This window comes from Aphis gossypii, chromosome 1 (assembly GCF_020184175.1).
Source record: "Aphis gossypii isolate Hap1 chromosome 1, ASM2018417v2, whole genome shotgun sequence".
NCBI classification, from domain to species: Eukaryota; Metazoa; Arthropoda; class Insecta; order Hemiptera; family Aphididae; genus Aphis; species Aphis gossypii.
In genome coordinates this window covers 20,709,358-20,725,631 of record NC_065530.1, presented here as the reverse complement: position 1 = coordinate 20,725,631, position 16,274 = coordinate 20,709,358, and the positions used below count along the sequence as shown (strand labels likewise).

At 24.7% G+C, this 16,274-nt stretch overlaps 1 protein-coding gene across 2 annotated transcripts in view; it reads left to right on the top strand.

Annotated features, from left to right (window-relative positions):
• The first annotated feature begins 1,622 nt into the window (after nt 1-1,622).
• LOC114121297 (intraflagellar transport protein 172 homolog) overlaps nt 1,623-16,274 on the top strand; it is an 84,996-nt gene continuing 70,344 nt past the window's right edge. The window contains exons 1-5 of one of the 2 annotated variants that reach the window (XM_050207648.1): nt 1,623-1,898; nt 4,945-5,088; nt 7,730-7,842; nt 8,005-8,190; nt 12,244-12,331. In XM_050207648.1, the coding sequence (XP_050063605.1) occupies nt 1,857-1,898; nt 4,945-5,088; nt 7,730-7,842; nt 8,005-8,190; nt 12,244-12,331 (573 nt within the window). In that variant the 5' untranslated portion in view covers nt 1,623-1,856. The remainder of the gene's footprint in view (nt 1,899-4,944; nt 5,089-7,729; nt 7,843-8,004; nt 8,191-12,243; nt 12,332-16,274) is intronic. The other variant, XM_027983559.2, reaches the window with a different exon arrangement.

The following is a 16,274-nucleotide window of genomic DNA, read 5'->3' as shown; positions in this document are numbered from 1 at the left end:
ATTTTTAAGCATTTTAGTGTATAGATTCTTCAAGTTGATTTTGATGGAATTAGATCAAACAATAATATTTATATATCTAAAGGTAGACATATTTGAATACAAACGCAATTTGTACGCTGTCTCTAACCAAAGTTTTTGTTTAGGGGCAATTGGTCCATTCCCTAAGTTATCGATGTATGATATAATTATACGATATTTTTATATTATACTGGCTACTGTTTGTATTACCTAATTGCATCCGGGTTAAAATTAATCTTTCTTTTTAACGTTCTATATGCAAATTCTATAATGTTTAGATTAGTTATCGCCTTTATGTGTTCACATAAAAAAATACGTATATAAGTTTCAAACAATAAAAGTAATTGTAATTATAATCACGAGTATTAGATGTTGAAATTTGATTATTTTTTTAAAATATATTTATAAAGATATCTGTAGTCAATTTTTGATTGTTATTAGTAAACCAGTTATATAATAATATAGATAAACTTGAATTTTTAGTTTAGACATACAAGTGGAGGTGTGTTATTTCAGTTGCACAAAATAACGTCATTTAAAAAACAGAATTAAACCTACTTACATATATTACTAAGGAAAAACTTGAGAATAATGATGAGTGCCACTGAATACATTTTTTAATTAGTTCTAGCAGCTCAACTATTTTGTCCTATATAGGTAACTTTTTCTCCAGCACAACACAATCTAGATGTTTCAATGTCTCATTTGCTTAGCATACACTATTACTAGTCATAAACATTAAGGTTTAAGTTATATCCATAATATTAATTAGTATAGTTATTAGGACCATACTTCATATTTGAAATGTATTTTATAAGAGGATAACATATTAAATTTGAAATATATTTTTGAATAAAATATTTGTATAACTCGTTTTTAGTTATTTTTTACTAAAGAAGATAAAACGTATTGTTAAATAAAATAATAGTTGCACGGAGATATAAAGCATTGCTTTTATTTTGAAAAAGACTTATTTATAATTTTTCTGAATTTTAGTATTGTATTAGCTTATAAAACTGAAATAATTTATTATAGATTTTTTGAATACTTGAAATCCATGTACTTCCAACATATTTTTAATTATGAAAATACAATATTAATCGATAGGATTTCCATTTCATTTGAGTATTAAGCTAAACTAAAAAATAACATTCACGCATTATATATATACGCACTAAACCTACCCAGCTTTCAATATTCAAAAATGACTGTTTATTTTATAATTTTTAACTTTTTTTTTTAATCAAAAGGTGCTTATCTTGACGTACAAAAACCCTTGATGAATGTGTTTGAGTATAAACGAATAACATTTTAAATACAATATACCGATATGTATTATAAATAATATATTGTAAGCATATTCCATAGGGTTATGTTTATAGAGATATACACATAAACTAATGGTATTAAAAGAACGGAAGAAGCACGTTCTGGAATGCGTCTAGGGCTAGGTTTTAAATGAAAATGTCATTCCACACCATGATATTATTTACTACCGCCGGGGATAGAGATTAGAGATATTTTTCTATTTTATTTAAGTACAAACAAAAAAAAATTACGCATTAAGACTATTATTACTTACATTTCGTCATTTGGTCCATAATTTTAGAACGTTTATTTTGTTCGTTCACGACACTCCACCACCAGCTGCAGACGTCGGTCATGCGAAACATAATATTATAGTCGTAGTCATAGCGACTAACTTTGATGTCACAACAAATGGAGCGTGTGCGGACTCTACGTGTATTTTGATATGTTTTGCTATATTATTTTCACTTGTATTTATTTCGTTGGAAGATTAAATCACAAAAATTTACTTATAATATTTCATTAACGTTATGAAGTTAAAACATCTGCAGTCGTTGACACAACAGACGGAGGTAAGTGGTCTCTGGACAATATAAAATAATACGTAAGCAAACTGTGAACGAAACTTTTTGAAAATTTCATTGCTGTCAACAACACAATGTGAATACTTATTTCAAGACACAAGTGACGTATTTGGTACATTTTTCGTTGGCATGGATAAAGGATATATAAGAAAAGAGCACGTCCGAGTAGAAATTTTAAGGCTAATAATACTGGCTGCAAATAATTTCTCTTGACGAATAAAATGTTTTTAAGAGAATATTTGATTATGCAAAACGGAGAACACTTTTTTATTTTGCATATTAAAGAGTTATACATATTTCTTTGAACAGTGTGATAATTTTAGTAATAAAGACCAAAGTAAAATCGTTATACAACTTTTCTATGGTAATATTATAAAATGAGTTTGAAGTTCGTTTATTTCGTATTTTGATAGTTTCTATAAAACGAGTACATTTTTTATCAAGTATAAAATATATTTAATATAATAATAATATGGTTTATGTGTTAAACTTTATTTCATATATATATTTAAAATTTGTTTTATTCGTATATAATTACAACTTAATGTTTAACTGTTTAAGACGTTTAAGTAGTGTTGTCTATGTGAGAAATTTTGTATTCAGTTTTAATGTTATTCGTTATAATATTCAACAATAAAATTAATGAATAAAATTATCATTATCAGTAGCCATAATAGTACTATTTCTTAATTTAATCAATAGCACTAGGTATTTTTTAAATAACATATCGATTTTTATAGTTTATATTTAACTAAATTAATTCTATTTTATCTAGTTTGAAATCATAGATTTTCGATACTAAAGATTATCGATTTTAAAAAAATGACACCTATAGTTTCTAAAAAAAAAATATAGATCAATAAATTAATATAAGAAATAAATGTAAAGTTATGGATTTTAGAGGCTAGGAGTAAGGAATTATTCTCATAAAAAAATAACAACAAATAATATATGAGTTATAACTGTTATAACTCATAATAAACATCAAAAACGAACATATATTACTTATAACTTATAAGTAATATACGTTCATTTTTTTTTTTTTTTTTGTAAAGACAATAAGCTCATAGGAACTATAATATACACACTATTTTATATTTTAACTGACCATTATTTTTAACTAAATTTTGTGAGTTTGTCATCATGGTATAAAAATTATGTATCCTCGAGTTAGGTTATCACACAATAATTTTATGTAAAATGATGATTTAATGAGCTTATTGCTAACAAAATAAACTAATATTATTTTATATAGATATACAAATATTATATTAAATGTAACTTAAAAATTTTACTATTTAAAAAAATGAGTTTTAGGTGAAAAAGTTGTAATTTCATAAAATTAAGTTTAGACGACCATGTAAGGAAAACTTAATATTAATAAACTAAAAGTACATTATTATTCTTTTTGAATTAAACACTATAAAAAATTAAAAATTTTAAATGTAAGATAATATGTATAGTTAACCTGAGTTCTCCGTGTAAACAGTGGTCCTGACTCCTGGTGGTAGTTATAATAACTGGTGTAATTTTTCAGATCTTCTATAATTATTATGATATTAGATAAGAAGTGTTGATACTATATATCCATTTTCGTACATACGTTTTTATTTTATTGTTTTGTCTGGATGTGCATAAAGAACGATATAAAAATAAATAAAAGAGTTCAAAAAGTGTGAATAATTAATATACACATGCGTTGAAAATGATTTAGTTGAACATTTGTTGCATGTGTAATTTTATTGTATTAATGTTATTGTGTAATGCTATTAAGAAATTATTACTTATTAAACTAGTTTGGTATATGGTTTTTAACCGATGGGTACAGTATTTTTATTTTCCATTTACGAGTATGCCAACCAATATCCCAAGTGTTTATAAAGTTTTAATAAGAAGTTATTGATAATTTTAAAGTTCGTGTAATTTAAAAATTATTGAAGTATCTATTGGTTAATTAGCGTAAAATGAAACTATACGATTTGAATTAAAATCTTAACTATGTTTAAAACAAATAATTTATAATTGTGAGTTAAAAAGTTTTCTCGCCATTCTCCGTTACTTTTAAGTTTTAAAATAATAATAACTTATAACTTATAAGTTAGTCATTGAAGACAAATGATTTCAATTTATTTCTAAATAACTCTTAATGATTTTGTTGGTAATATAAAATAATAATACTCGTATAAAAATACATTATAATATGGATCAATATTTAATAATTATATGCAGTAAAGTTATACCCATAACTGGCATTCTCCTCATTATTTAGTTTCAAAATATCATACACATTATTGTGTAGTTATATCGTTATCTAACCATATAGTAACTATTAAATTGTTGAATAACACTGTTGATGATGCTATTCTTGTTATTTTATTTGTCCGATAATAGTTTTTATAATAAAAAGTGCCCTAATAAAAGAAAGAAATAGTTTGAAATAAATGTCTTGAATGGCATAATATTATAATAAAACATGACACACTCATACAAAATAACTGAAAAAAAAATTTGTAAAGAAAATTAAAAGAAAATACCTATTAAAATCGTAAGCATATATTATTATACACATTATGTTATACACAATTTTACTCAAAAATGCGTTTAAATTTCGTACACACTTATTATGAATTTTTTGTTGATACCTATTTTGTGTCCCTTGGTCGGCTAAGTTTTGACAACTGCCATTTCAGTAAGATCGACAATTCGAGGACTGTTATTGAGCGGTGGTTGTGGTTGAGCCGATATAGTACAACCTTATATAACACAATATTGTATTTTTAACACGCTTCAATATTAATGAGTTTTTGACCACTTCACAAACAGAATTACCATGGGACACGGGTCATCGACAGCTGTCACGATAGTATCCAAATAATATTATTATTAATGTGATTAATCATTGTAAGTGGTAGCGTTATAGCTGTTGTCTTCACCATAATAATAATAATAGTTATTTTAATCGTTATTATTTAACAGCAATGACAATATATAGTGGCGATATAGAAGTTATGTTTATTTTCTATGTTTTCGACAGGATGGACCATTCCAAGTGTTGGCAGCCACGTGGTCGCCTAACAACCAAAAACTAGCGGTGTGCAACAACGACAGAGTGGTGTTGCTGTTCGATGAGGAAGGCGTGAAAAGGGACAAGTTTCCCACTAAGCCCGCTGAGCATGGGGTAAATACAAACTGTACGCGGAACACAATCAGCCCTTCTATACATATACATTACGCTCGAGCAGACTACTAATCGCTGTATTTATACATTTATATACGTTACGACTCGGACACACAAACACTTTCATGGGCTTGCACGGGTTAGAGGAGTACAATACTACATGATTGGGTAAAGATATAAAGGGTAGAAGATACAGTGGGGAAGAGAGTCTCGACCGAAAGAGACTGTAAAACCATACCCCCCGGACTAGCCTTTGACCTACCAACCGTTCACCACACCTTCATTTTAACTAGTCTATTTTATTTTTATTGAGGTATACCTGCATTCCACTGCCGCTACCACACCTCGGGCAGAATTTTAGGTATAAGTGGGAAATGAAACTGTACACGTGTATAGAAAATCCCTAGGGAGAGATAGTGAGTGAGTGATCGAAAGTGATTGAGAGAGGAAAATATATGGTCATCAAAGTTTCGAGGTACATTCAGGTCACTCACGTAGAAGTACGTCCTATTGTTAAGCTATTATTTTAAACATTAAATGAACGAATTTATCCCAAGTTATTTAGTTAATAACCAATAATAATATATATCGTTAACTATATTTTTTATTTTTATTTTAACAAGCAAACACTTAACCAAACATTTTTAATAATTCATTATTTGGCAAGCGTTATCAAATATTGTATTCGAATTTTCTAAGCATTGTTATACCTATATCAATTTATTAACAATGAAACTTCACTGCAGGTACTTAAATGATTTTAATGTTGTATCTGACATGGGCGTTGGTAAGAGGGGTGTTTTGGGTGTTCAAACACCCCCCCCCCCGAAATTAAAGATAAAACAAATTCAAAATATATATTGTGAATGAAATTTAATGGATATTTAAACTAAAATCCCTTCCGAAAATATTTCCTATCTACGCCCAATGCCCATGGTATCTGAATTTATTATTAACCTTAAAATTCGATAAAATAATAATAGTTTGATTATTCATTATTTATTAGATTGTACTTGAATACATATTAGAAATGAGAAATTAGTTTTTCAAAATAATTGTATTCAATTGAGTTTAGTTTTAATCATATCAAAGTTAACTTTTATTTTTAATATGATAAATTATAAAAAATTATAATTTAACTATCAAGATAATCGTAATATTGGATAAATTGCATGATTTGGCTGTAGATAGTTTTTGTAGAGTATAATTACGTATGAATTTAATATCTACATGATGTTTTTTTTTAAATAAAAGAAATACATTTATGTCAATAATTTATATTAACCACTTTTCAGGTTTAGTATAATATGAATTTATATATTTTTATTTGAAAGACATCAAATACATAATTTTATTTATTTATAACAGTGGTTTATTAAATTTTATTAAATTATTACTTAGTTGTTCATAAGAATACTTGTATAATACATAATTTATCACTCACGCAATTTAATTTATTTTATGATAATATACATTTATATGATTAAATAAAAACATTATATGGCTTAAATCTCTGAGAAGCATAAATCCAGATTATAAAAATAAGAAGAGTAAGTTACTTTAAATCTTACAATGTGTGAAAACCGAACTTTCGTTAAGCCATTCATGAATATTCGTCAAACAATTTTCAAACTTTTAATGGATATTCTCGATATTGGTAGGCCGAAAATATGATCAAGCCATTGAAATATAAGTAAAAGTATTAAGTAAGTTTAAAAATAGTACATGAATTTAGTATCACACATAAAATGTATAGTTTATAAAATCATTATTACGGTCTATACATTTGATTAAGTTATGTAATTAAACTGACCAAAATAAAAAATAATACTATCAGATTATTAATTTTGCTGAAATTCTTCGAAAAGGGTTTGTGGTTTTCATTTTGGTGTACTGTCTAGACGAAGGACCTCAATTCTAAAGCCCTCGGAGAAAATTGTATGATGAAATTATGATTGTAACGGTATTATTGGTTCTGGAAATTATGTAATTTAATTACATTGTATTGAACTAATATAACACGAAACTCTAGCAATCCACATAAACAATAAATAACATTCTTCATAATACAATTACATATTACTTCGACTATTCTCTTCAAGTATGAATTTTTAAAATGAAATGTTCGGTTTTGCACAAAATGTATTTCATTCTGATCAAAAGTTCCCATATTATTTGTTTTCAGTACTTATATGGCACATAGCAAATATACCTATTAAGTTGGTTTCTATAATACTTAATTAAACCATATTTTTATATTATATTAAGTCATGATATTTGTAAATACATTTTTGTTTATTTAAAACAACATATTATTATTGTGTCCTTAAAATGTACACTTAAGATGTACTAAATGATAATTTTTTTTAAATCTTCCTTAAATATCTATTATTTGACATTTCCTTTAGAAAAAATTTAATCCCATTAATGTATTCCAATCTATATTGTGATTCTATATTGTAATCTATATTGGTATATATTACTAATTAAAACTTAATAACCCACTATTTCGTGTTTATGTCCACTCTTTGATTTCCTAGTTATTATTATGATGCTCTATGTTGCAATATTATCATATCTCCCAAAAAGCAATTACTTATCTAACATTTATTTATTTATTTTTTTTTTTTTAATGCAATAGGCTGGTCGTAAAAGTTATACGGTCAAAGGTTTGGCATTTTCTCCTGATTCTACGAGAATAGCTGTAGGACAGACCGACAACATGGTGTTTGTATACAAAATTGGCGATACTTGGTAAGTTACGAAAAAAGTCAGTTATATGTAATTAATGTAAAATTGTTGTTTAAATGTGCAAAGTGTTTCCTTGCCTCTAAAATTAACTCTGCTAACTCCATGTGTATAATGTATAAATATATATTTTTATATACACATTTGTATATAAAATTCGAATTACAGGGGAGCCAAAAAGGTGATATGCAATAAATTCGGCACACAGTCTCCGGTGACCTGCATGCTGTGGATGTCTGAGGGGCCGATAATTTACGGGCAATTAGACGGCAAGATACGAGCTGCCCACTACAAATCCAATAAATCTCAGACCCTTTACGCCACTGGTTCGTACGTCGTGTCGCTAGCCTCCAAGTAAGCCTTTTCTACCGCTAATGCACCACACTCTCAGTGTGATTAGTTGAATCGCATACGCAAATCTTCCAATGCACTTTTTAAATAGTTTTTTCAATTTTAATTATTGCAATAATTAGGTAGTAAATAAAATGGTTTTAAATAATAAATTTTGTATTGTTGTGTTAATTGCACATACAATTTATTTTTAGTTTAATACAACGATGGTTTAATATTGTCCTTATTAATATTATGACTAGGTATCATTTTTTTTTACATTTTTTGAAAAAAAATAATAATATTTTAGGTATACTATAACTAGAAATGTATACAAATATGAAAAATGTTTTCTTAAATACCAAAATTTGTTTCACACTTATATAATATACCTATATCATGAAATTAAATTTTACAGAATTATTATTTTTTTAAATACCCCAAGGGAAATTTCCCACCTTAATAGTATTTTGGCACAATGGTTGTTTTTTTTTTTAGACTAAAAGCCATTGGTCAAAAATGAGGCAAGGGAATAAAACCATTAGAAAAAACTACAATCATACATTACAACAACATAACTAGTCCAAAAAAAAAAAAAAAAAACAAAAAATAGTAGTATAATATTTATATACTATATTATATTGTTTTGAATCGGTATATTTTAAGTATGTTTATTACAACGAGATTGAAGAATATTTAAAAAAAAATATGTAATTGCATGCTTGAATGCAATATGTATTATTTAATATGTATATTATACATTTTTCTATTTAAAGTTCAATTTTATGTTATATTTAATATAGTGGATTGGGCATGGAAAAAATAGATAGGAAACTGTGAAACCCAATAAAGAATTACAAGATGGAATTATAAGGCTCTCAATAACATATTTTCTTTTTAATGTTTGGTATATGACTTAAGATATGATAGATTAGTGATTGAATATCCCTTTAGTACATACTGTTTTATATCATATTACTCCCACTCATATTATAACTTGGAAAAATATCAATGCCAATTTCAAAAATTATAATCAGTGAAATGCACAGTTGAGGAAATCAGTGGATTGTATGTACGTACATATTATTAGGTATTTATATAATGATATTGATATTATTATTATTATTATTATTATTATTTATTTAATTAATTAAGTCAACATAATACATGTTGTTTTTTCAGTGCAATATTGAATTTGAAAAGATAGACTTAACAACACCATAACATGAATTCTTAGTAAAGCTATAAGAATAATATTATTATAAACATTATTAAATAAAAAGGTCTTCAATATGTATTGTAATTTTATGTTTAGATTAACTACCGAAAAAAAATAAAATTTACCTATTCAAGATATTTAAAAAATATAATGGGAGCTCACTCGAAATAACCTACATGAAACTTTTGGAAATTGGTTATCGTTACTGTAACTAATAAGTATACAAATAAAAACCTTTTTCATGCCCATTCAATAAGCATTTTGAATTTTTATTCATATACCTAGATAAAACTAAGAAGTTAGTGATATTACTAGAATATATTAACTTAATATCATAAATATTTATAATACACCTAATACTAGAAATAAATAAGGGATAGTTTAAAAATATATATATCATATCTGATAATGATGTACAATATTATCTCATATTATTTTATATAATACATACATTTTATGTATTTCATGTAATGGTTAGTATAAATCATGCGTTGCTGAAATATGTTAACTTATTTAGTAATAACATTTTAACATATTTAATTTAAATAGGAAATTATAATGTAACCTTAAATAGTTATTTGTATTCAATTATAAACAATTTCGTATTAAAAAAATAGCTAACAAAACGATTTAGTAAAAACAACAAAAAAAAAAAAATTCATAATAATTGTTCTTACAATATTAATATTATTCTGTAATTACTATTTTATTTGCTTTTCAATATTCTGGAATTACCAAACGCATTTTTATTTATTTATAATTAATTTCATGATAAATATAAATACATATTTATCACTTTTCTTTAATATTATATTATATGTAAAAATGGAATAAAGTTAAAAATAAAAATAGAAAATATATTTAGTATCACTAAATCAATAATACATTCTTTTATCAATATAGTTTTTCATAATAATAAGATTAAAAATTGCAATGAAAAAAAAATGATTGTACATAACAGCTAATGTTGAATCATTTTGGGCAATGATCTAAATTTGTATTCTTTCAAAACGTTAAAATTAAATTAAAACTATGTATTATAATAAATTTTTTTTTTTTCAATAAATATGGAGAAAGTAGATAAATTTAATTGAAAAACTAAATTTTTTATACAAATATACTCAATATACTCATCGTATAAAATATAGGTGGTTTATTTCTCTATAACATGGAATGGGATTGTATTCATCTTTTAAATTGTTCTCTGGCCATTAAAAATACTTAATTGAGACAGTCATTTATTCTCTTTAAAATGTAAAGATTGTGATTGTTTAGATAATATTTTATAGAAAAATGTAACTTCATATTCGGGTAAATTTACACATATTCAAATAATGTAGGGATGTTTGATTTCATAAAGAATATATTATTAATACATATAAATATATATTAGCTCTATTTTCAAGATATTATTCATTCTTTATTTGAATTATATCATTATTGTTTAGTAATAAAAATGAAATATACAATTTGTTTATTAAAAATATTGTATTAATATATGATTTTGAATTATAGTATATTAGTGTTTGAAATTAAATTAACTATACGAGCTCAGCTTAACATTTCTTTTGAATATTCAACGATGTATTACTGATTAAAATTTAATATCATAATACCTACACATTTTGTATTTTACAATGGCTATATACCATTCCATGTATTATAATTAAATTATTAAATTGATACACATATGTGATAATACTAAAATATAATCATTAATCGTATATTATTATAGGTAATATTTTATACATAAATGTTATTGTTTATTTAGTTAGTAAGTATCTGATAATCTTGGGAATCAATTTCTATACAATTTTGCATACATATTCTTTAAAAATTAGGGAAGGTTAATATAGATTCATATTTTAATACATATAAATCTCTGTAAAGTAACTCATGCAACAATTTCGATTTGGATTATAAAAATCTTATATTTTTCGTTTTATATATTGTATAGTTTCCATTGATTACAGATATAAAAGAAACTTTTGTATAATTTTATAAATATATAAACTAATGTATGTTTGTACTTAAGACACTACTCGCCAGAAATTGATGAGTATTAAAAAGAACTTTTTTTTTAATATGAAGTGACTGTCGAATGTAGTTTTCTCCATGTTAAAAAATATACCAATTAATAAAAAAATTATGAATTAGTTCACAAAGTGAGGTACATTGATCTCGATTTGACTATGTAATGACTAATGAGATACAATAAAACCTAAAAGACTTATATTTTGTATTTGTTAAATTTTTCAGTTGAATTTAGGGTGTATAGCTATTTTATAATATTAGTAAGATATAAGTTACAGTTACTAATTGATAAATATAGTTTTAAAATTATAAGTTATACAAAATAAAATTTAATTAGATACCTACCTAATAATAAAACACACATTATTAGTATAAATATTTATGTTTTAAAAATAAGGTGTCTAAATAAAATGTTTGAATTATACAGAAAATTACATTATTTTAAAAATTCAATATTTCTTGACCGTAAGAATTTTATAATAAAATTTTAATAATATTAAAAAATTATGTTAGGTATATTTATTTAAAAAATTCGACAATGTATGTAAATTATTACAGAGTATATGATAATATATTCAGTAGCTAAAACGATTCAATAACGGAAGAAATACAATGAGATCGCCAACCTCTGTCTCTACTAGTGGATATTTAGTATCTTCAAACGCAAATAAATTATGTTAACAATAATATTCAATTATCTATCGGTACAAGTATTATAATAATGTTATGTAGCAGCGTTTAATATTTCAATTAAATCTATTAATAAATACAAAACCTACCGATAATCTCATGCAATATAATATTGTAATTACTGTTATTTTTAGTACACGTGGAACAGCGTTTATATCTGGACATGCCGACGGATCGATCGTGAGATATATAATTACAGAAGGATCATCAACTGAACAACAGGTTAATTTGTTTTGATAATTTTTAAAATAAAATATTTAAATTTGCAACACTAGACAATTCAAATTATTATTAAAAAAAAAACAATCATTATATAAGTATATAAAATAGAGTGGAATAATGCATTTATTTTATGATATATATTTTAAAAATGCAATACAGAAAAATAGCTCACCATATTATTTTTATTAATTATACTAAGTATATTTCTTTAAATCCTTGAGGATTGTATTAATATTTTCAATTATTTTAAAATATAAAACTTTTTTTAATTCAGTTAAAAATAGTGAAATAATACATAAATACTGATTTTCTATGAAATAAGGAGATTAAATTATGTTTTTATAGAGAATTGCAGTTGTAGTTCACTCATTAGGACGGTAGGTAAACTTGGGTATGAATGTAATAAATATGGGTATGCAGATTGCCAATGCTTAGTCCCTAAAATTAGGACCGTTTCCAACCCTCAAGGGATGGTTTCTAATTAAGTACCTATTCCATAACCATTAATCGGTTGTCCTTTATAAAATAATTTTCAAACCAAATTTTAAAGTTATCTTAAAGTTACAATAAGTTAAATCGCAATAACTAAGATTATTGAGAAAACTGAAGTAATGACTGATATTGCAGTGGCTTATGGTGATATTATAATGTAAATATTGTTCACTATAAAATCCTTAAATATTTAGTTTGTTACACATCATGAAATTAATTTATACGTAAATGCGAAAAAAACAACATAATCGTTTGTACAGAAATTTATTTTTTCGAAAAAACGACAGAAAGAATCCGTTTATAGCCAACCATGGTTATTATTCGATTATACCTTGGAATTAATTGACAATAAAAGCCGACGAGGCGTTGATCATATTTTATATTGACGGTTTTTTCCCACGAATTTCTGTGCAGATGTCATATTTTATTCTTCATCGCATCCATTATGAGATTCCTCGATATTATGCTCTGGTAAATATGCAACGTTTCGTAATACTAATGATGTATTTTAAATGTATATGCAATGCCATTATACAGATTATTCTTTGTATAATTCGATTATTATATATTTATATCTTTTAGATTCTCCGTGAAAATAATTTCAGAAAAGTATGTGTAAAGTTTTTTAACTTTAACTATGATAACTATAAACTAACTGCAATAAATATATTGTTTTTTTTTAATTCGTATAAGAGTATTTTTTTTTTTTTTTTGAAGTTAAGATTTGAAAAACACTTTTATGTTTAAATATAATAAAAAAAAAACTCTTTCCAAGGTATTAAAACGATATATGTATTTTGTACATCAATATTGAGTTTATTTTAAAACAAAAGACATACATTTATTTTTATTTTTAAATGAAATTATGTTCATTTAATACTTTTTACAGTTAAATAACATTAAAACCAATGTCTACATTACAAGCAAACATATTATTGTACTTTTATAATCCTATTATTAATATTGTAAAACACAAAGACAAGAATAATGAAAATTTAAATATCTTACTAAAGTTGTAATCAGGATATTTACTATTTACATTACCATTTTTAAAGTTCTCTAACTTATAAGAATATCTGTAAAACTTTACTTGTACTCCAAGAGCGATTGTTCGATCTTAGAATCTCCTTTATAATTATGTAGTAATTGACAATTGTGTATAATATAACATGTATGCCTATCGAGTGTACCGACTGATTTTTTTTAGTCAAATAAATGTTTAAATTTTAAATTCATAAAATTCGTTGTATTTATAATTTAAATTTAAAAGTAGGTACGTAAAAACTAGATATACTCATTATATCCACGAACCTTTTTAAAATATTTTTTTTTATTACTCAACCACTACTTTATCAAGGATTTTTTTTTTTGTATAATATATTTACTAGGTACATAATGGAAAACTACAATATTAATTCTAAATAACTTTCAAAGTACGAGAAACTTGTGAATAATATAGGTAACATGATGCACGTCTTACCCTATCGTGGCGTCCTATGCTCGCAACCCTCAGGAAACAGGCAACGTATATCGTTGTACTGAAAGATATGATGACGCTCCAAAATATTTACGTATAAAATATGTATACATATTATAATGTATCCTACCTTTATATTTTAAAAAACTAGGTTTCACTGGAATATTATTGTATTACACAATATTTTATGCACTCATAAACGATAACGTAAAAATGGTTGAGCATGGTTTGGCTCAGTGGGTGAAGGAAAAATGATCGGAAGCCATCGCGGTTACCTTAACGTATGCCATAAATACACGATATGAATCGTGATTGAGATTAAAAATAGGTAGGTACAATAAGATCTAGGTACCAAAAAACTATTCATGTTTAGGCAGATTTTATACCATGGTCGATGTTGCATACTTTATTCCAAAACTGACGTCCATATTGTCAAGCCAGGTTCATCGTTTAGTAGTTACGTCGTACTTAGTCATATTGTATGTCATTCATAATGTTTTCCGGTTAGCCGTTATAATCATAAAATTATTTTACCTAATTAAGATCTACCGGAAATTTTCAGAATTACCTGAGTTCAATTTATGAATATGAAAGAACAGAAAAATGTATATTAACTAGTTAAGATCATGGTTTAAGTTGAAAGTAGGATTCTATTTTTACGTTTTATGTGTACAGGGGTATATTTCTTATTATTCGACATTATAAAAATATCAGTTTTTTACAACTATATATACATTATACATACTAGATTGTTGAGTCCGTTTTTTCCAATGAACATTATTATTCATTAAAAAATGTGTGTACTAAACTACTGTGTAGTATGCATTCGCGTTGTGATGGAATTCTAACACAACGAGTCATTATAATTTATATAAATATTCAAAATGTATAATAAATATTATGATATATAAGTTTAGTAATATTAATACATACTTAAATAATTAAAAAATATAATATGATTTACTATTCATAAAACTCCTATCTAATTAAACGCGTCACCTATTTTCGAAGAATTATTACGAGTCATTTGCTATACGTCAATAAGTAATTTCGTACATTGTATCATATCATTAATTATATTATGATTCATAGTTCTTTGTAGAGATATATTTAGTAATCCCTACAAAAATTATTTAGAAATATGTATTTCAAAAAGTTGAATTGATAAACTTCATTCTAAAACTCTTATTTTTAATAAATTAATTTATATATAAATATTATATATTATGAACGAGCACAATGGTTTGTATATTAACACTTAAAAACATAAAAACAATTAGCAAATAATAAATTATATATTGTAATAAAAATTAATTTACCAATGTTTTCAATAACAAAAATTATTTTAAAATATAAAGAAACCTTCATAAATAATTTGATTCTTTAAGATTTTTATATTTATTATAAATTACAAAACATAAGTACTAATTTGTTTTTATTTATGTATTATTACTTTTTATTTATTTAAAACCAGTCATTAATTTATTTAATACATACATTCATTATTTTATTTATCAATATGAAATTATATGTGATTCATTTATGACTATTTAGATGTATTTAATAATCAAAAATATTTAAAAAGGAATTTTTTTGATGAAACCCGTTTAAAAAAAAATCAAAATAAATAAATATATTTCTACAACCATTGTATTGATTTAACTTAAAATATTAATGTTATAAATTATAATATACATTTCTTAAATCAAAGTTAAACCCTGTCTCAGTAGTTGTGTAATTTACTATTCTGTGACGATTTTGAGAATTATATTTTAACATGGGCCGTGGCCAATGCAGTGACCTATATTAAATATAAGATATCTAGGGAATATTGTAATACCTTATAAATATATTTACCGTAACTAGGGTTTGGTAGATAATAGAGGATCTTACAGTAGTTTCAATAACGAGGAATTATGACTCAATTACAGATATTATTAGGTTGTATTGCCTACTAACTACTTACAAAGTAGG